A 26951-nucleotide genomic window follows, 5' to 3' on the forward strand; every position below is an offset into this window, starting at 1 on the left:
CCTGATTGATTGTTTTTATAAAACAAGCTGTGTTTTCACTGATTTTCTCTATTTGTCTATATTCTATTTCATTCATTTCTATTCTTATGTCTCATTTCTTTTTTTTATACTTACTTTACTTACTTCTTTTTACTTCTTTTGGATTTAATTTACCTGACACAGAAGGGGATTTTTCCTTGGAAGGTTCACCTTGAGAACCTGGTAGAATTCCTGGTGGTAAAATCCATGAAAGTGTGCCCCCCCTGCCCCCCCGCACAAAGACTGGACCCTCCCCCACCTCCCCACCCCGGAGTTTCTCAGTCTCAAACTAATGCTCACTTAGCCTGCAGCAGATTGTCAAAATTACCACGTAAATGTTTTTACCAGTTTGTGGCTATAGTGGCTTCTGCTCCAGGTTAGCTGATCTTGGCTGTGATTGTGTGTGTTCACCTGTCTCCCCAGATGTCAGATTTCTCTGATGGCTCTAAGAAAGTTACTGATTTTCAGTATGTTCATCCTTTTTCTTGTTGTAACAATGGAAGTGATGACTTCTAAACTCTTCACATGTTAAACCTGGAAGCAGAAGTTCACACTTACATTTTAAAGATATTTTAGCTGGGGATAATAGCATTTTAGGTTGGCAATTGCTCTCTCCTGGCATGTTTAAGATATCATTCCACTGTCTTCTGCCTTCTATCAGTTGTGTTGATAAATAAACCATCAGTCTTACTGCTGTACATTTGAATGCAATGTGTCTTTTTATTTCTCTAGACGTTTTTAGGATTTTTCTTTTGGTCTTTGGGTTTTAGCAGTTTTCTAGATGTGTCAAGGTATTACTTTCTTTGAATGCATTCTGCTGGAGTTTGCAAGTCTTCTTGAATCTGTAGGTGGATGTGTTTAATAAATAAATTGTGGAAAATGCCCACCCATTATTTCTTTTCCTTCTACTTATGCCAGTTTTCTCTGTCTTTCTTAGATTCCAATTATGGATGTTAGACCCTTTGACGATATCTCACTTCTATCTCACTCTTTTATGCATTTTCCACTATTTTTCTTTCAGGGTGTCAGCCCCAGAATTTTCCACTGTCTTCTAGTTCATTAATCTTGTGTTCAGCTTTTTCTAATCTGTGGTTAATTTTATTCATATAAGTTCTTAATTTTAGTATTTTTTCAGTTGTGGGGTTTCCATTTGGTTGTTTTTAATATACTCCATATTTGTGTCTTTTCTTCTGTTGTCTCAACGTATACCTGTATTTTCTTGAACATATTATAGCTATTTAAGAACTTTTTTCCTGCTAATTCAGTATCTGTGTCACCTATGGATCTTCTTCTATTGTCTTTTTTATCCCTTGATTTTGAGTCAGATGGCTCTGTCTCTGGGAGTGCCAGACAGATTTTTATTAAACGCCAGATATTGTGTTAAGAAAATTGAGAGGCTCTGGATAGTGGTACCATTTCCTTTGCTAGGCAGATAGAGTGGAAACTGATGACCTTAATCTAGTTAGGGACTGAGTCGATTTGAGGCTGGATTAAAGGCTCCACTTGATTTTATTTTTAAATTCCTATTCCTAGAGTATAGCCTCCAAAGTTTGCAACCCAGAATCTGGGTTATTCTCTGAGCCTTTGCTTCTGAGAAATCCTGAACTTTAAACTTTTGTTTGTCAGGACCACAAAGTGACCAAAAAAAAAAAAAAATCACATCTGCTTTTTAGAAGCTTTCTACCTTGATACTTAGCTTTCTATTCCACATAACTTCTGAACTCAGCAAACATCTTGAGGGGGAAACCAGTAGTGTTGGGCTCAGTTCTCTGCTACCCCTTCTCACGAGGAATCTATTCAAGTCTCTGGTTTTGGTATCAGGGGTCCCATGGGCTCATCACAAGTTCTGTTGGCTTCTCCACCTGCTGGTAGTGACTGTCTGCCTGGGTCACCAGCCACATCCAGCCCTGAGTCTCTTGTCCTGCTCCCAGAATGCTTGAGTGAGGGCCCCCTCCTCTCAGACTGTTGTCCCTTGGAGTCCTGGTTGCCTCAGCAGCTCTCTGTACTTCAAACAGATGCCTTTCTGTATTTTATCTGGCTTTTCTATTTGTTCTCAATGGAAGTATAGACCTTCTACAAGGTGCTCCAACACACTGAACATCAACCATTCCCTTTCTGATGGGCATTCACTTCTCTTTTCCTTTCTAAAATCCCTTTAAACTATCTTTCTTTACGTGTCTCTAATACTGATGTTTTTATTTCTGTGGAGCAGATTCCCAGGAGTAGGACTGCTTGGTCTAACATTACACACACACACGCGCGCGCGCCTTGTCTGCTTTCTAAAGCCACACTATAGCATTTCCTATTTCTTTTTTTTTTTTTTTTAATTGTTTTTCAACGTTTTTTAATTTATTTTTGGGACAGAAAGAGACAGAGCACGAACGGGGGAGGGGCAGAGAGAGAGGGAGACACAGAATCGGAAACAGGCTCCAGGCTCTGAGCCATCAGCCCAGAGCCCAATGCGGGGCTCGAACTCACGGACCATGAGATCGTGACCTGAGCTGAAGTCGGACGCTTAACCGACTGCGCCACCCAGGCGCCCCAGCATTTCCTATTTCTAATAGCTATGTATGAGAGTGTATTTTTCTCCAGCCTCTGTTAACAATAGTCATTATAGCTCTTTTAAATTTTTGCTGGTCTGATAGTTTTAAAGTAATAGTTCAGTTTAACTTTAATTTGTATTTATTTCCCTGACTACTAGTAAATGTATGATTTTCTTGATATTAGGATTTCTTCTCCTGTGAGTTGCCTATTTACATCCTTTGCCCTCTTATTAATGTTTAAGAGATGTTTATTATAGATATCATTATTTATCCTGTGTTCATAAGATGCTTTGAATTTCCAGTTTACCCCTATTCTCTGGATTCTCACCCTTGCGACTCTCTTCCCTGCGAGTCTCTCTCTCTCTCTCTCTCTCTCTCTCTCTCTCTCTCTCTCTCTCTTTTTAAAGTTTATTTATTTATTTCGAGAGAGAGAGAGTACAAGTGGGGAAGGGGCAGAGAGAGGGAGAGATGAATCCCAAGATGGCTCCACACTGTCAGCGCAAGCCCCATGTGGGGCTTGAACTCACAAACTGTGAGATCATGACCTGAGCCAAGATCAGAGTCAGATGCTTAATTGACTGAGCCACTGAGGTACCCCTGTATGTCTCTTAATTAGAACCCAGCCTCTGCCCTCCCAGCTTCTACCACTCTTCTCTGACACTTTCCCATTTGGCCAGTTCCAGCCCGGTTCTCTCCTAGGGCACTGCTTACTGGTAGCCCCATCTCCCTCACTCAACTATGGGCTCAACAAGGGCAGTTATCTGTGTCTTTTTCATTCTCTGCCTTATCCCCAACATCTAAAACAGGGGCCAGCATAAAAATGCTCAATAGATTGGGGCGCCTGGGTGGCTCAGTCGGTTAAGTGTCTGGCTTTGGCTCAGGTCATAATCTCACCATTCTGAGTTCGAGCCCTGCATCGGGCTCTGTGCTGACAGCTGAGAGCCTGGAGCCTGTTTCAGAATCTGTGTCTCCCTCTCTCTCTGCCCCTCCCCCACTCGTGCGCTTGCTCTCTCTCTCGGTCAAAAATAAATAAACATTAAAAAAAAAAGTGCTCAATAGATATTTTTTAAATGAACCCAGTCAATTTTGGAAAGCATTCAAGTATCATGGTTTAAAATGTAGACTCTGGATCCAGACTGCTGGAGCTGGAATCACAGCTCTGTTATTTAATACTTGTGTGACCCAGGTGCCCGGGTGGCTCCGTCAGTTAAGCATCTGACTCTTGATTTCAGCTCAGGTCATGATCTCCCGCTTCATGAGATCAAGACCTAAGTTGGGCTCTCTGCTGACAGTGCAGAGCCTGCTTGGTATTCTCTCTCTCCCTTTCACTGCCCCTCCCCCCCCCCATAAATATTTATTTATTTATTTTCCATTTAAAATGGAAAATTCTTTTAAAAAATCCCTGTGGGACCTTGGGCAAACCTCTTTATGCCTCAGTTTCCTCATCCCTAAGATGGAAATCATAGGAGTAGCTACACCATAGGATTGTTATTAGAATAAATGAGCACATATATGTGTATTCGTTTCCTAGGGATTTGTAACAAATTACCACAAACTAGATGGCTCAGTACAACAGAAATTTATTCTCTCGCAGAGAATACTCCTGGAAGCAAGATGTCCGAAATCAAGGTGTCCACAGAGTCAGGCTCCCTCTGATGGTTGTAGAAGAGGATCCTTCCCTTCCTTGACTGTTCCAGCCTCTGATGGTTGCTGGCATTCCTTGGCATTCCTTGGCATTCCTTAGCATTCCTTGGTTTTGAAGCTGCCATTACTCCATTATCTGACTGCTTCCTTTTGTGTCTCTGTGTCTTTACATGCTGTGTCCTCTCTGTGTGTCTGTGTCCAGAGTTCCCTCTAGTAAGGATTCCATTCACTTACTAGGGTTTGGGGGCCCACCCTAGTCCAGTATGACCTCATCATAGCTTGATTACCTCTGCAAAGACCCTATTTCCATTCAAGGTCCATTCACGAGAACCTGGGTTAAGACTTGAACGTATCTTGGGGCGCCTGCATGGCTCAGTTGGTCGGGTGTCCGACTTTGGCTCATGTCATGATCTTGCAGTTCGTGAGTTCGAGCCCCATGTTTGGTTCTGCGCTGACAGCTCAGAGCCTGGAGCCTGTTTCGGATTCTGTGTCTCCCTCTCTCTCTTCCCTTCCCCTACTCACACTCTGTCTCTGTCTCTGTCTCTGTCTCTCTCTCAAAAATAAACATTAAAAACAATTTTTTTATAAAGACTTTAGCACATCTTTTGGGGGGACATAATTGAACTCCGTACCATATGTAAACCCTTTCAGTAGGGCTTGGCCCTTGGGTTCATTCTTGTATCCTTAGTGCCTTCGATAATTCCTGGCCTTCAGGTGTCCAAAATAATCTGGTGAATTAATTAATGGACCAATGCTTTGTCCTCTGGCCTACAAATATATTTTCAAAACCTATCATTTGTCTTTTTGTTTTATTATATCTTTTGCCATTAAAATGTTTTAAGTTTTGTACAACCAAATATATTTGTCTTCCTTCCTGGCTTCCTTTTTTTCTTTTTTTAAAAATAAATGCTGGGTTTGTAGTCTTGGTTAATAAGTTCTCATGCCTCTAGCCCCCAGGTTTCCCTCCCATATTTTATAGATAATCTCCTAGACTTTCTTACAAGAATTTTTACATTTTATTTTATTTTATTTTTTAATTTTTTTTTCAACGTTTTAATTTTATTTTTGGGACAGGGAGAGACAGAGCATGAACGGGGGAGGGGCAGAGAGAGAGGGAGACACAGAATCGGAAACAGGCTCCAGGCTCTGAGCCATCAGCCCAGAGCCTGACGCAGGGCTCGAACTCCCGGACCGTGAGATCGTGACCTGGCTGAAGTCGGACGCTTAACCGACTGCGCCACCCAGGCGCCCCTACATTTTATTTTTTAATGAAATGCTTAGTCTATATGGAATTAATGTTTGTTTTTGGTATAAGATGGGGCTCTTCTGTATTTTCCCACTGGATTGTCACTTGTGAAATTCTCATTATACCAGAGTCTAAGTCTGGAAATTTCCATTCTGTTACACTGGTCTTACATCTTTTCTGTATCAATGCAATATGTTTTTTTTTTTTTTTAACTTAGTGAAACTGATTTTTCCTCCCTTTTCTTCCTTTTTATGTTTTTTAGGCTATTCTGAGGCTATGTTTGTATTTTTCCATATAAATTTTACCCATTTGTCCCCCAAATGCATTATTACAATCACAATTGGACTTACATTAAATTTACGTATTAGAAATGTATCTGCTTTGGAATCATGGAGAAAGAGCATACCAGGATGTGCAGAAGGGGAGAACGGAGAGCCTTTTGTTGCCTAAGGGAGTGCAGTCATTCAGAGTCGGCTCTGCCCACTGCACTCGACCCTCAGCTCTGGGTTTCACAGCTTGTGTCCACTTGCCCCTTGGACAACAGATCAGGCCCTGGGACTTGAGAACAGCCTCCTCTAAGGGAGGAGTGGCTTGTCTGCTCATGTCTTCAGTCTTCACAATTTGTTACTCGTCCGCCCACAGAACTCTCTAAGATTTTACACACGTGTGCAAAAATGAGCCGGGTTCTGGGTATTTGCCACTACAAGTACGTGTCTGGTTGATTTACTCATTACGCCTGGCATTCCTCTTGACGTTGAAAACCTATCAGAGCACCTTTTCTTTTATTCTCAGACGGAGGCTGTCTCATTTCACGGTTTTTGAAGGTTAGTGTTGGTTCAGCATCTTGTCCTTCTGAGCCATTGGAACACAATTCTAGTCTTGTCGGATTCTACAGGAATAACATATTTTAAAAAATCTAAACGAAATCATCATTGTCATCATCATGCCTGCAGCAAAAGAGAAAAGAAAAACTATGGTTTCACAACTTGGGGTCGCTGTTGACAAGCCATTGCTCTGTCCTGAAGGTCCGCGGTCGGGCCCTAGGTCGGAGGAAGGATTGTTGGTGAAAAAGCAGCGCAGTCCCATCGCTGGGGGAACGGGTAGGGTTACATCAGGTGGACCAGACAGAGCTAGCCTTATGGACTAGAAATTTCTAGATCAGGGATGTGGTCGGACTGTGATCATGGCGTGTTTCCAGTGGTCACAGCGCTGCCACCAAATTGATAGAATTTCATAGATGCAAAGAGCTGGAAAGGCCCTCAGAGCTGGCATACCTATTGTTACCCTCTCTTCACCCTGGCTCCTCCATTGTTCACCATCTCAGCGGATGCTTCCCTTACCCAGGGCTGTCGGGCTTGGTCGTGTGGCTTTCCTTGACCTGGCGTGCGGCAGACGTGACCTGAGCAGCAGCCTCAGATCTGCTGCGTGCTTTTGCTTGGCCTGGTGCTCCAGCGATCTGCCAGTGGAAGGGCCTGCCCGGGGCAGCTGTGTCCCTTCAGTTTGATCCCCAGAATGAATGCACGCGGAACAGGCCGGAATTCAACCTGCGGCCCGTTGCCAAGCCAGTCGACCCGCAGTCTGAATCAGAAACACCTAGCCAAATCCGTCTTACATCCGCCAGACTGCACTTGACCCGCAGAGCCGTGAGCGTGAGAATAAATGCTTGTTTCCTTGTCAGCCGCCGGGCTTTGGACGGTTGGTCATGCAGAAGCTGGCTCATAGAGTCCCTGTTCCCGTTGCAACCCTGTTCCAAACATGTAGTACGTCTAGGCTGGGGGACTCTCAAACCCAGCCACAGTGGCATCCTCTGTAGACTGCCCAGGCTGTGTCATTTGAATGGGGAGTGACCCACTGGCCAGCGTGTGGCTGTGCGGCAGAAACCACCACTGCTCGTTATTGACAGAGCCGGAAGCCTCAACCGTGAGTCCAGACTCAGTCGCCAGTGCTGGGCTGTGGCCACTGGCCACCAAGCGTCCCTGGGCAGTCACCCCCAGTGCAGTTATTGGAGTGTCTGCACACTATTCCCAGGTGTCCCCGGGCTCCGGGCTCCTCGTCTGTAAAAGGCGAGGCTGAAGCTGATGCTGTCCGGGCTCTCCCGTGCGACACCTTGGCTCTAGCAGCTGTAGCTGTGTCTTTTCAGGAAACAGATGGCTTATTTAGCCTTCCCCCTGAACTTTGACCTCCTCATTTGTGAGATGGAGCATTGTGAAGTTTAAATGAAATAACGCGCAAAAGTCGCTTGGCACGGTGGCCGACGCCCGGTAGCTCGTCAGTCAAATTCTCCTTCTCAACGAAAGAGAAAGCCCGGCTTCTCTTTCTCGACGGAAGCCTGGGAAGCTTCCCTTACTACCTGGAGTCAGGAAGGCGTGTGTAGGGCGGTGAGGCCAGCCCTTGCCCTTGTCGTCAGACCGTCAGTGCTGAGTCTCTGTTCCAGACGCTCGCCAGCCTGAACTCTCGCACCTGAGCCACCGTCTCCGGAACACCTCCCGCCAGCAGTGTTCTCATGCCGGGGGCTTTTATCTGAGCCGCTCCGGACTGCGGTGATTCACTGCAGGCAGATCCTGGCTGTAAGAAATGCTGAAGGAGTCTGATGCTAGGTGGAGCTCAGATGACCAAGAAGGAATAAGGAACGTTGGAAATGGTACTTAGCTGATGAAATATAGAAGCCTGGTTTTTCATCGTTAAAAAAAAATGCACCTGAGTGCTTCACGCAAACATTATAACATTGTCTTGGGTTAATAACATATGTAGACCTGTAGCTTAGAGGACAGGGGGCAGGGTAGGGCCTGTGTGGTTGCTAGGGTTCTTCATTTTATGTGAGGTGGTTCGCTATGAGCTCCAAATAGACTGTGAGAAGTTAGCGGTATATATTCTCCCCGGAGCAACCACCAAGAAGAGGGTGCAGAGAGCCATAGCAGACCAGCGTGACTCACATGGAGAGACTGGTGATGTTTCTATCCCCGGATGCTCTGCAGTGGCCGGGCTTGGAAAGACCAAGTCCCTCACCCAGCTTCTTGTTGTGGGCACCCCTTGGGGAGCACCTGTCTTCACCGAGAGAGCCAGCAGGGGTCCCGTGGAACGACATGGCCTCCTGTGGAAGAACCAGTCTGCGATCTAAGGGACATCCCAGGGACAGCAGAAGTGACAATTCTGTGAATCAGAATGTGCCAGGCCATGGCTTGTCACTCTTTGAGGAACTCACTTCATGAGATGCCTCCTAGACAAGACCAAAGGACTTGGCTTGAATGGTTGAACGTTTTGAAACCTGCCTTGTAAATGCTGCAGTTTGGGCTTACGCTGTTTGGTAAATTGCCTCCGAGCGTCATGATAAATCTAGCTGATTTGCTGCTGTGTTCCTCCCAGAAAAGAGAGTGTGCAAAGGGGAGGCTCTAGAGACACGCATGTTTGGAAAGTGCTTAGTGCCTCTTCTAGTGATCACACCCTCCGGGTTTCCCGTCCTCTGTGATGCTCTGTGCCCGCAGGGGAGGGCACGCCTACAACCCCAGGACAGGCTGCTGAAGGCATGCCCAGCCTCCCTGGTGCCTCACAAGCCTCCAGGCTGCGAAACATTTGCCCACAGACATTTCCTTACTATCCGCTACATATGTTTTTATGAAAGGACTGAGCAGGAGGAATTTGCAATGAATAATTCATGTGTAATTGTTTTCAAAATATAAAGTTATTTTTCAAAGAAAGCAACCAATCTATCCGTTTCAGAGTCCCCCTGCCGCTTCGGTGCTTCTGCGTGGGCTGCAGCTTTTCCATCGAAACCCTCGTGTCGTCCTGTGCTGGGCCAGTCTCCTCCGCAGAGCTGGGACGGGGTGCCTGTGCAGATGGCGCGGAGCTGTCAGAATTGCCAGCCAGCGCTGCCTGCCCAGGTCCCCAGGCAGGCCTTTGGGGACAGTCTTGGCATCCGGCGCTGCTCTCCACCGAGCCCCTGCAGACAACACCACAGCACCTGCGTTGCCTTCCCTTTCCACTCTGCTTCCAATGCTGCACCAAAGACATCCCGCGGCTTGTTTACTTTAACCCACACGCACGAGCCAAGCCACGGCCAGGGCCTGACCAACTGGGCTGGTGCAGATACAGCGAGCCACGGTCCCATTCAGTTCATTACTGGCGCTGATAGTGAGAATAAGAGCGAGGCAATGGTGCCAGCTCCCTGGGTCCTAGTCCCACACACCAAGAAGGACGGCACCCAGACAGAAGGAGCCAGGCACCGCACACAAGTTGTAGGCACCCTGCTGCAGCTAAGTGGGTTTGCATTCTGCAGCTCTAGTGTGCAGAGGCCGGGGCAGAAGGCTCTGCATCTGTAAAGACCTCAGCACAGTCCTGGCACGTAGCAGGCAATAAGCATGACGATGGTGGTGGTGATGGTGACGGCGATGATGGTGGTGATATTGAGGATGATGGTGGTGATGGTGGTGATATTGATGATGGTGGTGATATTGATGATGGTGGTGACGGTGATGGCGATGATGGTGGTGATATTGATGATGGTGGTGGTGATGGTGGTGATATTGATGCGATGATGGTGGTGATATTGATGACGGTGGTGATGATGATGGTGGTGATGATGAGTACTATCTCATCCCATCCCCTATCCCTTTCCCCCCTCGGCTTTCTCCACAGAGTGCAGCCACCCTGCTTTATTTGGTTTGTGTTTCCTAGGATGTGTGTGAATAGAAATCTAACTAATGAGAGCCGAAACCACTGCAGTCACAGCAGATGCGAGTTTGGATACCTTGGATGGCATGGCCTTTGGAAAGGTTTGCAGTGCTGACTGCAGCCTCCGGGGCCATGCCCACTGAGCCCAAGGCCGCGTGCGAGCCCACTTACCCCTTTGTTCGCTCGCTCACTCAACAAACACATCTCGCCCAGGGAGTCAGGACACCTGGGCCCCGCCTGTAGGGAGCCTGTGGGTGGAGACACACGAGTGACAATCACAGGCCAGAGCGCAGGGGCCATGGGGCCAAGCCCACCATGGGTCTGGAGGGCCTCGGTCAGCCGGGACCCCGGGACCGCTCGACTGCCTTTTTCCTCGCTTCCTTCCTCGCCAGGTACCGGGAAATCGCGGAATGCCCGTGGATGATGACCAGTATGCTCCGCTCACTGCAGACGTAGGACATGAGAAAGGAGGGACGAGCTACCTGGACTTGGCGGCAGGCCTTGGAGGTAGCTAATCGCCGGCGCAGGCCCTGCCGGGACACGTTTCCCACCGGTGGCGACACCAGTCTTTGCGAGCGCGGCCGCGAGGCCACCGGGGTGAGGTAGTGTGAGCTGAGGTGCCGAGACAGCGTGTGTTCTGAGACTGGAAACAGACATTCTTGTTTAGCTTCATCTGACTGTGTTTCGGCCTTTTTCTTTGCACTAATCCAAACTGTGAGTGCAGAATTTTGCCTGACGGAGCCTTCTACAAACTCAGAGCACAAACGGCTTCTAAAATTTGCTCCAGAGTCTATGCTCCTTCAGTCACGCTTCATGTCCTTTAAGATTTTCCTCCTAAAAACAGATGCTGCCTCTCTGTGATTAGTGACACCCAGGCATCAGCAAGGCGGGCGTTCCTTCTCCTTTTTGGTAGATAAGGACACAGAGACCCTAAGAGATTCGGGGACATGCCCAGGATCGCTGAGCCGCGGTCCCTCCCCTCGCCCTGCCCCCAGCGGTTGCCAGGAAGTCTGTCGTACACGGTGCAGTCAAGCCTGGAGGCTGGGTCCTCCTGTTTGCCACCTGCTCGGATTCTGCTCTCCGGTCTACACACCTGGCAGGGAGAGGACAAGCAGCTGGGTCATCCTCCCCCTCGCATCCACTCTTGCTAGAGTTTGGATGGACAGAGAAGCCCTCTAGAAAGGCCACAGTAATCCCACAAATACGTTGACAGAATACGCTTCCTTTTTTGTTGCAAATGCAGCGCAGGCTGGACAGGGCAGAACCCAGAAGCCCCGTTTGCATTTTGCCATCTCCCCCGCGTTCGGTCTGGGAGAAGACAGGGCTGTGCAGCGGGCCTCCCCGAGAGAAACTGGCAGCCGGGACTCCTCGCCAGGAAAATGAGAAGGTCAACCATCTATCTGGCCACACCAGAGTATCAGTTGACAGGCCTGTCCTAGGGGAGAGGGGGCGTGCCCACATGAGAAACAGGCAATTTGAGAAGCCATAGAATTTACCGTTTTGACCCCTTGGGTATACGTTTTGACATTTTTGAAGGAAGATAAAAAGAAGGAAAAGGTTTTCACATTTATCTTAGCGCTCCCAGTGTGCCAGCTGAACTTGTCTTTCAGGTGAGGAAACTGGGGCGCAGGGTGAGTCAGTCACTTGCCCGCGGTCCCAGAGCAGTGAGTCGGTGGCTGAGTGGGAACTTGACTCAGTAGGTCACTGAATGCTCTTGGCTTCCTCCCTGCCCCGCTCCTTTCCCCCCATGTCCCCCTCCTCCTCTTCCCTGCATCTGTCCCGCACCGCTGCCTGTCTCCCCACGTGGCCAGATGCTGGCAGGGGTGGGGGTAGAGACCTCGGCTCTGGGCCGGCCCCAGGCCAGGGACCCGGGGTGGCGGAGGGGGAGGTAAGCAGCAGGAGAAGTGTTTCCTGCGCTTGTAGGGAGCCTGAGGGAGGCCGCTCCAGGCCCAGGTGGAGGCGAGGCAGAAGCCAGGTTCAAGACTGGGCCATAGGGTGCCCACGAGCTGCAGGTGCCCCGCCCACCATCCATCCCGCAGACTCATGGGTGCAACTTGCGCACCGACAGGGCCACCCAGGCGCCCCTGGGTTGGTTTTAAAGCAGAGATTACAGTGTCTTCCTCAGTTTTAGGGGAGAGAGGCCATAACGCAGTAGTTAGGCTGCTGGGCTCTGGAGCCTGACGGGCTCCGTGAGCTCTGTGACCTTGGGGAAGCCGGGGAGCCCCCGAGCCCCCGTCTCCTCGTATGTAAGATGGACGTAATAACGGATTTCCTTGTGTATAAACGAGGCACAAGAAGAGAATCTACCTCTTAAGGTTGTTTGTTGGGAGGACCAACACATACCTGAAGGCTCCTCCTACAGTGTCCAGCAGACATGTGGCCTGTGAATTAACAAACATCGACTGACTTCCGCATTGCTCTGTTTAGGACACGGTTCTAGGAACCGAAGCCAGGCAGGGGATTCTCCTCTGCCCCCAAGAATGGAGAGATCAGTGAGATACAGCCTGGTCCTGTAGGAAGGGCGGGGCGGGGAGACAGGGAGTGTGCGAGGCGAGGCGGTCGCCATGTGCTGGACAAGAGCCCGGCCCGCAGTCTAGACAGCACCTTCTTTCTGCAAGGGTAGAATTTCTAGGAAACTGAAGGAAAAGAACCCAGCCCATCACCAAGTTAGTGCTACGTTCGCATCGCAAGGCTTACCGCTGTCGAGTATCCCGACAGGGTTTGGGACAGAAACAAATCCAGTGCCCAGATCGAAAGACGTGGACGCGCCATTGACGGAAGTCTTCCGGTCTGTCATTGTTTCAGACGCTCCGAGGAATGGGCCAAAAGGAGCTCCATCGCAGACTCCGGGTCTTTCGAAGAGTAACTTGGACGGCTACTTTGTAACTGCTGAAGACTGCGTGAAGCGCTTCCCCCAGAGACTGAAGGAAGTCTTCCGGGTAAATTATGGCCTATCTACTGCTTGGCTTATCTGGACACCCCCCACCCCACCTTGCTCCCAGCCATCCAGCCCCACCGGCTGGGACTCCCGGAGCCCCGGCATGCCCTGCGCTTCACGGGACCCAGTGCCCCTCGCCGTGGACTCAGGTTCACCCCTTCTCCCCTTCCTGGGGAGGGGGGCTCGGGCTTAACTCTGCAGTCCCCTCCCAGCCCTGAGGTCCTCCCCTGCCCCCGCTTTGCCGGGTCTGCCTTCTGCCTCTCGAAGGCTTTGGAGAAATGTGGGAAGGAGAGGGGCGGGTCAGGGAGTTAACGAGGAATTCGGGGTGCGCGTTCGTCCATCCTACCCACGCCACCCATTCACTCGGCGGACAAGTAGCACGCACTCACGATCTGCTGGAATTTCTGCTAAAGGCTGGAGATGAAAGAGGGGGCCCCAGTCCAGGCTAAGACACAGATGGTAAACAGATAGTTCAGACACATGGGGTTGCCTGTTGTAGAAGGAACGACAGCATGCCATGGGGGCACAGGGAAAAGACCCCACTAAGGAGGACTTCCTGGAGGAGGTGGCCCCTGAACCAAATCTTAAACCCCCAGCAAGTGCTGGCCAGAGAAAGGAAGGAGCAAACAATAGGGGAGGGAGCTTGCCCCAGGCAGGTGGTGGACAGGTCATGGTCATGGGCTTTAGGGAAAAGCTCACAGATTGCTAGGGTGGGTTGCATGTGGAAGCTGTAATGGGTAAGACGGGGGAAACAGCAGCCATTTAAACACAGAGGCAGGCAGAAAATGACCTAAGCTGTTTCTGTGTTGAGAAGTAAAGGAGCAGTTAAAGGGGGAAGGTCAATTTACTAAGCCGACTGTAGTAGCTGCAAGGCAGGGTGGAGGCCCCAGGGTGTGCAGGAACAGGTAGGCGAGAGGGTGAGGGGGTGAGAGGGCAGGAGGGGAAGCAGAGGGTCACTGGGAGCAAGCGTTCCCTGCTTGTCACCAGGGTGGCCCGGAGGGGTTCACGGCCAGCACCCCTCTGCCATCTTCACCCAGGGGGCCAACTCACCCATTCCGTCGCAAGCCAGCCTCCTTTCTCTGGCCTCTGCCTCCACCCCTCTGCTCACCTTTCCCAGCGAGGGGGCGTAGGGGGAGCCAGGCTCTGTGCTGGCACCCCTGTTCGCCTGTGCAGCTTGGTTACGGTGCACACACGTGCCATATTTCCTAATGATCTTTATTTTAAATAATTACATAATGAACTGAGTCAATGAACATTCACTGCCACCCGCTCTATCCTGCCAAGAATTTGTAATCTAGGGTTGAGACAAAGAAGTGAATCTCTAATTGCCAGGGTTTACATGATCCGTACTAGGATGCAGGTTAGTTCTGGGATCACTGGGGATTTGCTTGTCGTCCTCACAGGTGTATAGTAATGAGACCGAGTGTGCGCCTTGATTTTTGAGCGGGAAGGGACAGTCACCTTACTTATTTTATTGAGTTCCTATTCGTGAGAAATTCCTGAGCATCTCTCCTCATCAATAATGGAAAACCCACCTTGGGTTAGCCTAAAATACTATTACAGCCGCTGCTGTTGTTTGCCTGGCAATTTTGTAGCCACGCGAGGCCGTCTCAGCACTCAGCTCAGGTTTACAGACAACAACAAAGCCAGGTGAGTTAGTTGTGCCCCCACGGCTCAGGTCCAAGACCATGAAGAACTGAGGAAATAATTCATCATGACCCAATAAGAGACATCTCTTCTCCCCGACTGTGGTGAGGAAGGCAGGCACAGACACCCCCGGGTGATGCGGGGCATGACCTGAGGACGGGTTCTCCTTCGGCCAACGGCTCCCCCTCCAGACACCGTCTCTGCAGGGTCAGGCATGTGTCCCCGGGTTCAGGTATTTATTTCAAAGCAATCAGAATCTGGAACCAACCCCCCCCCCCCCCCGAAATGGGATCATTCTCTACATACATTTCTGCAACTGTACTTTTCACCTCACTGTCTGTCCTCGACGTCTGACCTTGCGTGGTGATGTCAGCATGCACCCTGATCAGAGCATCCTCTCCGTTCTTAGGACCAGCCCCCGTCCTGCCCGCCCGGCCTGCGGGCCCCGGCTCCGCACTGGCTGTGCCCACCTCACCTCCTCCCTTCATACTCCAGCCAGTGTTCTTCCTCGCCTTCATGTCTTTGCACATTCTGTTCCTTTGCCCGGACTGCCAGTCCAGGCTCTTTGACCAGTTAACTCCTACCCAGGCTCTGGTCTTTCTTAAGCACTCGGGCCTTCCACACGCCTTCAGATCTGCGGGGAGATCTGCCGCCGGCCCGTTCCCCTCCCGGTACAAGCGTGTGTGGACTTGTGATCCTAGGAGACCTTAGGGCTGCGTTGTCCCCAAATCATCCAAATAACTCAAACGGCCACCACAGTGCTTGACATGTAATCGGTGATCAATATGCATTTGCTAAGTGAACAAAAGACTTCACGTTACGTGTAGGCAGTGAACCGGACGGATTACATCCGTGGCCTCCTTTGTTTAAACCCTCACAGGACCCGCTCAGGTAGGCATTCGGGTTCCCATTTCACAGATGGAGAAACTGAAGGTCCGAGACAGGGAGAAACTTACCCAAAGCCACGTGTCTCGCAGAGGTTGGAGCCAGGAATTGAAACAACATCTACTTGACTCCAATAAAAGTAGGAGTCTTCATTCTGGGAGGCCAAAGCCCGAGATGAGGGGAATGACGAAGGTTTTTACATGTGTGCGGATTATAAACATGCATTCCACGGCATCTGGACTGTCCTTGTCGTCCGGCCAGTCCAGGCTGGCAGTGAGCACGGCCTTCACACCCGTCTTCCCGTCCCTGCCACACTGATTTGCTGGTACATTAGCAGACAGGGCTTTCTTCCCCACTAGACTGTGGGAACCTTGGTGTCGGGGACCACGTTGAGGCTAGCTGGTGTCTCTGTGCTGAGCAGAGTGCTCGGCACACAGTAGGTGCTCAGGAAACACTTGTTGCCCTCCGCATACCCACCGGCTCCGTGCCGCAGGTGTTTACTATGCACTGCTCTGAGCTGGAGGTACAACAAGGGACAGACCTGAGCCCAGGCCACATGTTCACCTTCCAGAAAGGGGAAGGCAGTGAACACACACATCACCAGCTCGTCAGCCGGTGACATGTTCTGTGAAGAAAACTAAGGCCGGGTGAGTGTCAGGGACCAGGGAGATGCCGTTGTACAGAGAGGGTCAGGAAATGCTCCCGGAGAGGTGACATTGGAGCAGACACACGGAAGGGTGCAGGTACTGTGGAGAATTCCCTGAGACGCCCGAGGCAGGCTTGGCGTGTGCTCGCAGGACAGCAAGGGGGCAGAGGGGTGGCCGAGAGGTGGCCCGCAGCCCCGAGCAAGTCCCCACCGGTGCTGCTGCTGGACAAGAGGCCACCAGGCGGTGGCACAGGAGCCTGCTGGATGGCGGTGGCCCTGGGAGGCACCTGGGAGGCAGGGCAGCATTTTCAGTGGGTCCCCATCTGTTCAGCCCAGTGACTGCGCATTATGAGGTGCCAAGTGAATGAATGACTGCGGGAAGGCAGTTCTTTCCACAAAGTCCCAGAACGTCTTAATTAGGCCCTTGAGGTCTCTGTTGTAAACGACCTCTTACAGCAGATCCTGGGACAGGAAGGTATGAGTGCAGCGCCTCCGAAGTCACCACAGAAAGCCCCGGTGGGGGCCGCGTCAGGTCCTGATGGAGACGAGGGGTGCTGGGGCCGCGTCGCCAACTTTCCGAGCCTGGGACCCAGGAAGTACAGACGGGGGAAGCACACGCACTGGCCCAGGCAGAGCCCGTTCAGAGCCCCAGCGCCGGGCACTTGCTGTGCGGCCTCAGGCGACAGCAATAGTAACAAACAACATGTTAGGGCACTTAGAAAACAGTATATTCAACCCTCACAACCACCCCAGGAGAGAGGGACTTCCGTAATCCCCATTTTACAGATGAGAAAATGGAAGCACGGCCAGGCTAAATATCTTGCCTACGGTTTCGCCAGTATTAACCGGCAGAGCTGAGGTTTGAAAGCGGGCAACCTGCCGGCAAGTGGCCCTCGGCGTGCCGCGTGGCCTCTAAGTCACAGGCTCCCTCCCAGCCTCCATCTGCTCATCCGCAAGATGGGGATTGTGGTGCCCTCGTGTGGCGTCACCGACGGAGCAGAGCACCCGTGCAAAGTCCCTCTGGCTCAGCAGACAGGGCCAGCTCGTCAGCACCGTCACCCAAAACCGGGTACTGGCCCCCGGATGGCCCCTCGAGGTGACATTCAGGACCGCACTTGTTTTCCTGTAGACAGAAGCTGCCACACATCATGAAGCTTCTATAGGAACATCGGTCGAGGGCGAGATTTTTATCTGTCCCGAAGAGCTCCAGCATCCTCTTACCATAAAGGCGGAGAGGGGAAGGGAAAGAGAAAAGCCTTTCTTGTCCCTTGCCCTGGCCTCCCCGCGTTACAAGAGGGCAGGGGGAACGCGGTGCGTGGTTCCTTGGGAAAAGCCTATGGCGGCAAGGATGTTCCTGGAGGAGGGAACTTGCCCACGGAGCCGTTGCGGGGACACCGCCCCTTCCTCATTTTGGAGAGGAGCCCACCCGCACGGGGTTGTAAGTGTGTTGTCGCGGGGGTTCAGAAGGAAGCGCTTTGACGCGTGCGTTTTGTTTTTAGGACCCCTACTCCGCCTTCTTTAAAATAGACACTGACAGGGATGGCATCATCCACACGCGCGATGTCCACAGACTGCTACAGCTCTTACTGTTCAATCTGAAAGACGACGAGTTTGAGCGTTTCCTGGGCCTTCTTGGCCTGAGACTCAGCGTCACGCTAAATTTTCGGGAATTTCGAAATCTGTGTGAGAAGACGTCTTTGAGAACAGACGACCCGCCTCAAAGACTCATTAGGTAAGAGCGCACGCGGCTCAGCGCCTTTGCCCGCACGGGGTCCGCTGCTCCCGCCGGGCCCACGGAGGAGGGGGAGGAATGGAATTGCCCCCCCGGGGAATGATCGTTTCGCCTTTTGGGGGGCTCGAGAGAAACCACGCAAGGAATAGCCTTCAATGCAGAAAGCCTGAAAGATACCGGGTGCGGATTAGAAGGTACAACCCGATCTAGCCACCCGTGAGCGTGGGTTTCGCATGTCACTGTGAATCATGCCAGCCTTCCTTCTAGCCACACAACAACTATGTGCAGGCACTTCTGTGTTTTTTCTTTTATAAAAAGCTGGGGTCGGATTTATGGGTGTTGCCCAGCCTTGCGAGACCTGTCGGCCCCCTGCCTGTGAGCTGTGCAGGCTAACGCTTGTCTAGAGAGCACTGGTCCAGGCACTAACATGTCCGCCCAGGCAATCACATGACTTGGGGAACCACAGAGCACCTTCTGGTAATTGATGGAAACTGAGTATCACGTCAGGCTTTTTTCTATGAGTGTAAACACATACATACACGGGGCCCTTGAATAACCACAGGATGCTTCGACCCTGCAGCTTGACTTATATGTGGATCGGGGGGGGGGGGGGGGAATAAATACAGTGTGATTATGTACATGTGTTTTCTCTTACGATTTTCTTCACACGTCCTCTTCCCTCGCTTACTTTATAGTAAGAACACGGTGTATTACACATATAACGTTCAAGATGTGGGTTAATCGGTCGTGTTACCAGTAGGGCTTCCAGTCAACAGTAGGCTACTACTAATTAATTTTGGGGGGAGTCAAAAGTTATATGGGGATTTTTGACTGGGGGGGGGGTTGGCGCTCCCAACCCCTGCCTCGTTCAAGGGTCAAGCATACGTCTTTTACCTTCCATAAATCTGGGGTCAGCTGAGCCAAGTGTTTGGGGAGCTACAAGGACGACGCCCCCGCCACCCCTTCCCAGGCAGTGTTCCACCCCCGACCTCTGTCTACTCCATGCCAGCCTCCCTCAGGTCGGGGAGGCGAGTCTGCGTGTCAGCTGGACCGTGATTCGTCTCCTCCATTTCTCTCAGTAAGCGCCTTCGCCCCTTCAAGCAGGAACAGCGATGGCAGTACATCCACCCCATTGAGATCTGTTGATGCCAACGGGCATGAATGAATCAGCCCTTCAGCTCCTCCTTGACCAATTATTATAAGTGGACTAGTACTATTTTTTTGAAACCCTCCCATCCACTATGATAATACAGAGATGTGTTCTCTGCACCGTAGTAACATTCACTAGGCTGTTTTGCCCTGGAGGTACCGGCGGCCCCACCCCTTCCCTTCCGCCAGGCTGGGGAGCTCCCGGGAGCTGAGAACTCCCAGAAGCCCCCATTACTGGGCCAGATTACGCGATTCTTGGCTAGGCTGCAGAGGCCCTCTGATACCGCTCTTTAATTTTTCTCTCTGAATTCGCTGGTTTTGTTTTGCCTGTACTTTAAGAAAAGCCGGCCAGAAAGAAAACAACTGTGGTCTCCTTCTAAGTGAAAGAAATGATCGCATAACACGTGAGTGAATTGGACACCTGCTTCCAATTGCTCAAGTTCTGAGGAGCTGTAATAGGAGACTTGATTGCTTACCATTAAAACAATACAAAAATATCCTTCAGAAAGAATTTTCTGGAGAATGTGTGCAGAATGAACCTAGAAAATTTCAACCACAGAGCGCAATCTTCCCATTCAAATGACTCGGCCTTCTTATTTGTATTCATTCCTTCGCTCATCAAGCGTTTACTGAGGGTCTGCTCCGGGCTAGATGTGGCCCCAGGACGAGGTGGTACAAAGACCGCCTTTGAGGGGGCTCACGGGTGAATGTGGAACAGGTACAAAAATAAAGAGCTATAGTGAAACGCAAGGATGTCTGAAGTGCCTCCGAGATGGGAACAGCTAAGCCTGCTTGAGGTGCACGGGAAAAGTGGGACATGTGAGTTGCATCTTGAGGTGTGAGTAGGAGCTGGTCAGGTGCAGGCTACCAGATGGTGGTTCGAGGCCAGAGAACAGCATTTACAACACCCTAGAGGTGGAAATGTCGAGCGCATTCAGGAAACGGGGAGAGGATGTGTGTGCAGAAGTGGCATGCACCGTGGGGGCATGGTGGGAGGAGAGCCCTGGAGAGGCAGGAGGGCCAGCTGAGAAGGGGCTGGAGAGCCAGGCTGAGGAGTCCATCCTTTACCAGCAGACAGGACAGGGTTTTATGTTGTGGAGGCGGAGGGCCGCATTGTGCTGCAGAAAGACCCTTCGGCAGTCGTAGAGCAGAGGATAGATGTAAAGGAGGACTGTCCCTGCAGTCCAGGGAGACCCAGCATGGCGTCCAAGGGTCTGGTGGAGAGACCTCAACCAAGGCACTGCCTTAGAAAGCCACTGCTTTAGAAGGCCTCCCATGGCCAGACCCCATGCCTCTGCTTCGAGAAGATGTATCCTTTATTTTTTTTTTATTTTTTTTTTTCCAACGTTTTTATTTTTATTTTTGGGACAGAGAGAGACAGAGCATGAACGGGGGAGGGGCAGAGAGAGAGGGAGACACAGAATCGGAAACAGGCTCCAGGCTCCGAGCCATCAGCCCAGAGCCTGACGCGGGGCTCGAACTCACGGACCGCGAGATCGTGACCGGGCTGAAGTCGGACGCCCAACCGACTGCGCCACCCAGGCGCCTAGAAGATGTATCCTTTAGTACTCTACAAGGAGGCCCTATCACTTGACTTGCCGGATGAAGGACCCAGGTGATGGGTGGTGGGCAGAGATGTGAACGCAGGGTGCCTGTTTGGAGGGACCCCTTTCTCTGCCTGGAGGCCTCACCCTCCTTCACCCGCCTACCACACCGGCCTCACTTTTAGCCACGGGCCACACCTAGACACCATCCCTTTCTGGAAGCCATCCTGCCCTCTTGTTTGGGCCCCTCTGCCTTCAGGGCCTTCCCTTTCCACCAGCATTATCAAACACAATACTTTTGGAAAATTTAAGGGCTCATAATTTTGTTGAGGAGAGTAAGACCACCTTGTTTGTTTCATAACTGCAAAACATTTTCATTTTTAGATGTATAAATGCCAATTAGAAAGATCAGTCCAATGGCCCGTTTCGTTTCTCCACCATCTATTCCCTTCCAATCTGTTCCCTTGTTTAAAACATACCTGTCTGTCCATTTATCTACTGACAACCCACATCAAGTCCATTTTGGTTCATGTACATCATAAAAGATGAAACAACACTGTCACGTGCCCTTTTAGCAAAATTTGATGCTTCGGCCTCTTGTCACAAAATATTATACGATCAGGTCCTTCATGTTGAATGGCTAGCTGAATCGAAAGGCCAAATTTCCCTTTCGTTCTTAGAAATACATCATTCGTTTGTCAAAAATTTTGGCTTGTGTGATCAGTCTCATCATCATCTCTGGAATCCAGGGTCCTGTTCTGTCTGTGTGGATTCCTCTTCTGGTTCATCAGATCATTGGGAGATGTCTTCTTATCTCAATTTTCTTCCCTTTGCCATTTGAACATGAAATAAGAGTTCTGAATTTTTAGCTATGTTTGATAAAAACTGACATAAGACTGCAAAGATGGTGTTGCTGTGTTCTTTTCACCTTCTCTAAAGATGCTGTTATACTTTGGGCAGTGCAGTCAGGAAACTAGGGAGTGATTCATTTCAAGATCCTGTCATTGGCTAAGTAATTCCCTCATTTTCTGTTTTCTTCTTACTGCTTTAGTCTCTCTCTCTTTCTCTCTCTCTCTCTCTCTCTCTCTCTCTCTCTCTCTCTCTTTTAGCATAGTTGGAAATAATTAAAGAATAAATGATTGATCATTTCTTGGGATAATGAAATCGATCTAGTAAAATTGAAATCAAGATCACTAAGACCCCATGTATGTAAGACCCCATTGACCCCATCAATGGACCCAGGTGGTATTGCAAGATAGAATGAGTGTTGTCTCATAAAGAAAATAAATAATTTTTTTTTGTTGGTGTTCTTTGAAAGCCCTCTAAGAAAAACTGAGAGTCATGAATGCCAATTCTCTTCCACTTTCCGGATTATATAGAATTGTTATTTCTTTCTTAAATATTTGATATAATTCACCAGAGAACTGGTCAGGTCCTGGAGTTTCCTTTGTTGGGAAGATTTTAACTATGAATCTCATTAATTTAATAGATCATTCAGGGTTTCTATTCCTTCTTGAATGAGTGTTTGGAGTTTGTGTTTTTTGGTCCATTTCATCTAAGTTGTTAAATTTATGAGGATAAAGTTCTTCAAAATATTCCTCCCTTACATTCTTTTAATATCTGGAGGGTCTTTAGTGTTATCCCTTTTATCATTTCTGATACTTGGTAGGTAATGTCTTCTCTTCTTTTTTCTTGATATGTTTCACTAGAGATTTATCATTTGATTGATATTTTCAAAGAACCACCTTTTTGTTTCATTGATTTTGCTCTATTGTTTTCTGTGTAATAGAAACAAATTTCTGTTTATTGATTTCTCTTCTTTATTACTTCCTACTTTCTTCTTGCTTTGAATATAGTTTACTCTTCTTTTTTATTCTCTTAAGTTTGGAAACTCAGATTTTTTTATTTGAGTTCTTTCTTTTCTAACAGAGCCCCTGAACGCTATCAGTTTCCTTGTAGGCGCTGAGCTGGCTACATTCTGCAAACCTGGATCTATTACCGTTTTAAGTTTCATTTACTTAAGAATATTTTCTAATTTCCCTTGAGACTTTCTTTTGGATCCACAATTATTTATGTGTGGTTCTGTCAATTTTAAAATATGTCCATGGTTTCCAACTATCTTTCTGTTATTGATTTCTAGTTTAATTCTGTTGTGGTCAGAAAACATACTCTGCATGATTTGAATTCTTTTACATTTGTTCAGCTTTATTTTATGACCCTAGAGATGGTCTATGTTGGTGAGTATTCCATGGATGCTTGATGCGAACGTGTATTCGGCTGTCGTTGGGTGGAGTGTGCCGGTGAGATCAAGTTAGTTGATAGTGTTCAGGTCTTCAGTGTTCTTGCTTATTTGTTTGTTCTATCACTTCCTAGAGAGGAGTGATGAAGTCCCCAACAACAGTTAAGCACTTGTCTATACCTCTTTCCAGTTCTGTCCCTTTGTGCTTCATGAATTTTGAAACCGAGAAAAATAGTGTGTTTATACTTGCCATTTCTGCTTCTCTTCCCTTATTTCTGAAGTTCTGTTTCTCTCTGTTATCATGTTCCTTCCTCAGAGAAGCTTTCTTCAGCAGGTCTTTCAGAGCATGTCTCCCGGAGACAGCTTGTCTTAGTTTTCCTTCACTGAGAAAATCTCTCTTGCTCCTTCATTCCTAACAGACATTTTTTCTGGGTATAGAATTCTGGGTTAACAGTTATTTTCACAGCACTTTAAAAATGTTACTCCATCATTTTCAGGCCTTCATGGTTTGTGGTGAGAAGTCTGCAGGAATTCAAGTGGTCTTGCCCCCTGGATGGCCTGTGTCATTTTCCTCAGGTTACTTTCAGGAGGTTTTCCTTTATCTTTGGTTTTTGTTAGTTTTAGTATGATGTGTTTGGGCATGACTTTCTTTGTTTATCATTCTTTGGGTTTACTGAACTTCTTGAATTTGTAAATTTATGTTCTTCATCGAGTCTGGGAAGGTTGCAGCTATTATTTCCTCATGTTTAAAAAAAATTTTTTTTGGTATCAAGCTCTCCCTCCATCCACCCCTTGTGGTATCCCAATGACATGAATGTAGACTTGTTGACTTTGTACCACTGGTCCCTGTATTAGTCCCTGAAGCTGTATTCTTCTCTTTTTTTTCCCCATTGATCAGATTGGATTAATTCTGTTCATCTGTCTTCAGGTTCACTGACTCACTCCTCTGTCGTCTGCATTCTGTCATCGAGCCAATCCAGTAAAAATTTTATTTCATTTGTATTTTTCATTTCTAAAGTTTTCATTTGGTTCCTGTCTTCCCCCAGCCTTCTATCTCTTGGCTCATATTATCTGCCTTTCCACGTGTTTTGAGGACATTTACTTCATGTTTCTAATAGCTGCTTTAAAATATTATAATTTCAATATCTGGGTCATCTTGGAGTCTGTTGTCTTTTACCTTGAGAATTGTTGAGATTTTCCTGGTTCTCTGTATATTGAGTTATTTTGGATTGTATCATGGGCTTTTTAAGTATTATATTATGATACTCTGGCCCAGTTAAAATCCTCAGTTGTGTGTTGATGTGTGTTTTATTTATGTTTTAAGCAAACAGTCAATCCAGTTAGGTTCAGACTGCAAGTCCTAACCTGCCTTCTGTGGTTTCTATGTCAGTTGAGTTTCAAGGCCACTGCAGCACTATGAGGCCAGCCCATGTGCACAGCCCCGCAGGTGGGGAGTTGTGGGGGGAGCAAGTCTTCAGTACACAGTAGTGAAGTTCTCAGAGCTTCTGCTGTGCTGCTTTGGATTAGTTTCACACAAGAGCACAGCAGAAGTGAATCTGGAACTTCCCGCACAGATTTAGGCATCCTGTGTTTCAGCCCTCTCGTATGATTTCTCCCCACACTTTCCAGCCCCCAGAGAGTCCCCCCACCCACCTGTTTCCTCTTTTTTTTTTTTTTTTGCCTTCTTGCTGGAAACCCTTAGGTTTGGGCCTATCTGCATGGTTATGTACTTCCTATGACTGGGCCTACCCCCAGTGCAACACAGTGAGAGGAAAACAATAATGTGGATACCTTCAGTGTTCCTTGAGCACAGAGTGTGTCTTCTGGTGAAAGGGAAGAGTTTTAGTTTTAGGCACTTACTTGGCCACTACTGTTGCTGGCTATGTCACAAAAGTGTAGGTGTGTAATTCAGAGTCTTTGGATCAGAACAGGGAGGGTGAAAAGAGACAAAGGGGGCATTATATCCCCCACATACTTTGTACTTCAGGGCTATCCTTTCTGGTTCTTTGGTCAGAAATACAGGCTTTCTTGTGGAGCTTTTTTGGCCCATGCCCGCTGCATAGTTCCAGAAGTGGGACTGTCCTTAAGCCTAAGCTGGAAATATGGGCGATAAAGAACCCATGAAACTCATATCAGTCATTCTTCAAGTTTTGATTTCCCTCTCCATCATCCTTATTTTTTTTTTTTTAATGTTTACTTATTTTTGAGAGAGAGGCAGAGTGTGAGCAGGGGAGAGGCAGAGAGAGAGAGAGGCACAGAACCCAAAGCAAGCTCCAGGCTCCCACGTGTCAGCACAGAGCTTGACATGGGGCTTGAACCCACGAGCCGTGAGATCATGACCTGAGGTGAAGTCGGACGCTTCACCAACTGAGCCACCCAGGTACCCCTCCGTCATCTTTCTATTATTTACTTTTGGGTGTTCTCAGAATTACTTATTGTATTCTGTCGAGAGCTTTTAGTTGTAATCAGTGGGGGAGAGAGGGTGCAGTGTGTGCCTTCTCCATCTTAGCTGGACAAGAGGGACAAGGACTCTTGCCCTGCCTGGAGTGCTGGTCCCTGTGATCACACAGCTGCCTCATCACCACTCATGCCTCAGAGAGCCGCTCCCTGGCCTTCTTAGCTGAAGCCTCCCCTCTCACCCATCACTCTTGGTCACATTCATATCCCAAGTTATCCGATTCATTCATTTTCCACATGTTGCTGTAAGTTCCCACAATCATGGTATGAGTTCCTTGAGGATGTGGGCTCTGTCCACATCGCTGGTCGGTGTGTCTACAGAACCCAGAGCAGCACAGAGTAAGAGGTCATATATGTTTGCATCGGACAGACCGGCTGATACCAAGGCTGGGTCTCCCTGACTATCAAGATCTAAAGAGTCAGGCAATAGAGGAAATCAGTGACTTTTGGAAAAGCCATAGAAAAACCTTCTGATCTCTTGAGGAGACAAGTATATAAAATGGGACGGGGAGATATGGGTGGGAAAATCATAGGTGTCCCTGGTTTGAGCTTGCCTCACTGAGAAAACATTCAAGACTTATGGCCTAGAAAAGAAATTGGGTTGGTGGAGGCCGTTCAGATATGTGTTTAGATAGCGAGATCAGTTTGGGTTCACTGACTTTGCAGACACAGAACATGCCCCTCGGAATCTCTATCCTTTGGGGGGAGTTCAGGTGAGTCCTGTGGGTGCAGGTTGGATTTAGGAGGAACTTAAGGTGAAGACAGGGGAATAGGCATCATTATTAGGACCTACAGTCCTCTTAAGCAATAATTGTGAAAATGCAACCTAGTCCCCCCAACCTTCCCAAACATTTAGTGGTGAACTAGTGACAGAGGATTGGATTGGTTGACCTTTGGATCCCTTTCCACCCTGGAAATTCCATGATTCTGTGAAGTCCCGTAGTCAGTTGGAGAGAGATGAAACAGAAAAGTAGGTGAGGAGATTACAGCCCCAGCGGTACAGCTGTGTGGATAAATGGCAGGAAGGCATGGTTGGGGACATGAGAAGGGATGACCTTTCAGAAGAGTAAATAAACTTTGGGGTGGAAAGAGAGGGGAGTGGTCAAGGTTTGGGGGAGCCAGGTGGGGAGGGAAAACCATAACTCACTGAAGGCACACGTTCACCCGGCCCCAAGATTGGCATTCCAACACGTGGTGCCACTTAAAGCGCAGCATGATGAAGGCAACCAGAGAGGGGAGAGATGGTTAATAGGGGCACATGGAACACACAAGTCAGCGAAGACCCCTGGATTCAGCAATATAGAAGCAATTGGTGAATTTAAAGACCGGGGTGGGCTCTTAATAAAGGGAGGCGTGCCTGCCATAGTTTACCGTGTACCCCCACGAGCTGGCATTTTCCAGGAGGGAAAATGAAACTGGGAAAGCCCTCATTTGGTCTGGTTCAACAGTAGCAATATAGGAGTTTGTGCTCGCCAAACTGTGGGGGTCACAGCTTACGTAATTCGCCAAAGAAGAGCTGCTTAAAATAAGACGCTGTGTGGCCCAGTATAGCCCAGTGTAGGTTTTGGGGGTAATCATGGGTACCAATGCACCTG

At 48.9% G+C, this 26951-nt stretch overlaps 1 protein-coding gene across 7 annotated transcripts in view; it reads left to right on the forward strand.

Moving 5' to 3' along the window:
* The window catches only part of EFCAB6 (EF-hand calcium binding domain 6), a 249329-nt gene that overhangs the window by 148069 nt on the left and 74309 nt on the right, over positions 1–26951 (forward strand). For all 7 annotated transcript variants that reach the window (XM_040490605.1, XM_040490608.1, XM_040490604.1 and 4 more), the window contains 3 exons: positions 10512–10626; positions 12925–13058; positions 17735–17967. In XM_040490605.1, the coding sequence (XP_040346539.1) occupies positions 10512–10626; positions 12925–13058; positions 17735–17967 (482 nt within the window). The remainder of the gene's footprint in view (positions 1–10511; positions 10627–12924; positions 13059–17734; positions 17968–26951) is intronic.

Source organism: Herpailurus yagouaroundi, unplaced genomic scaffold (genome assembly GCF_014898765.1).
Source record: "Herpailurus yagouaroundi ecotype Mexico unplaced genomic scaffold, PumYag 182, whole genome shotgun sequence".
Lineage (NCBI taxonomy): Eukaryota > Metazoa > Chordata > Mammalia > Carnivora > Felidae > Herpailurus > Herpailurus yagouaroundi.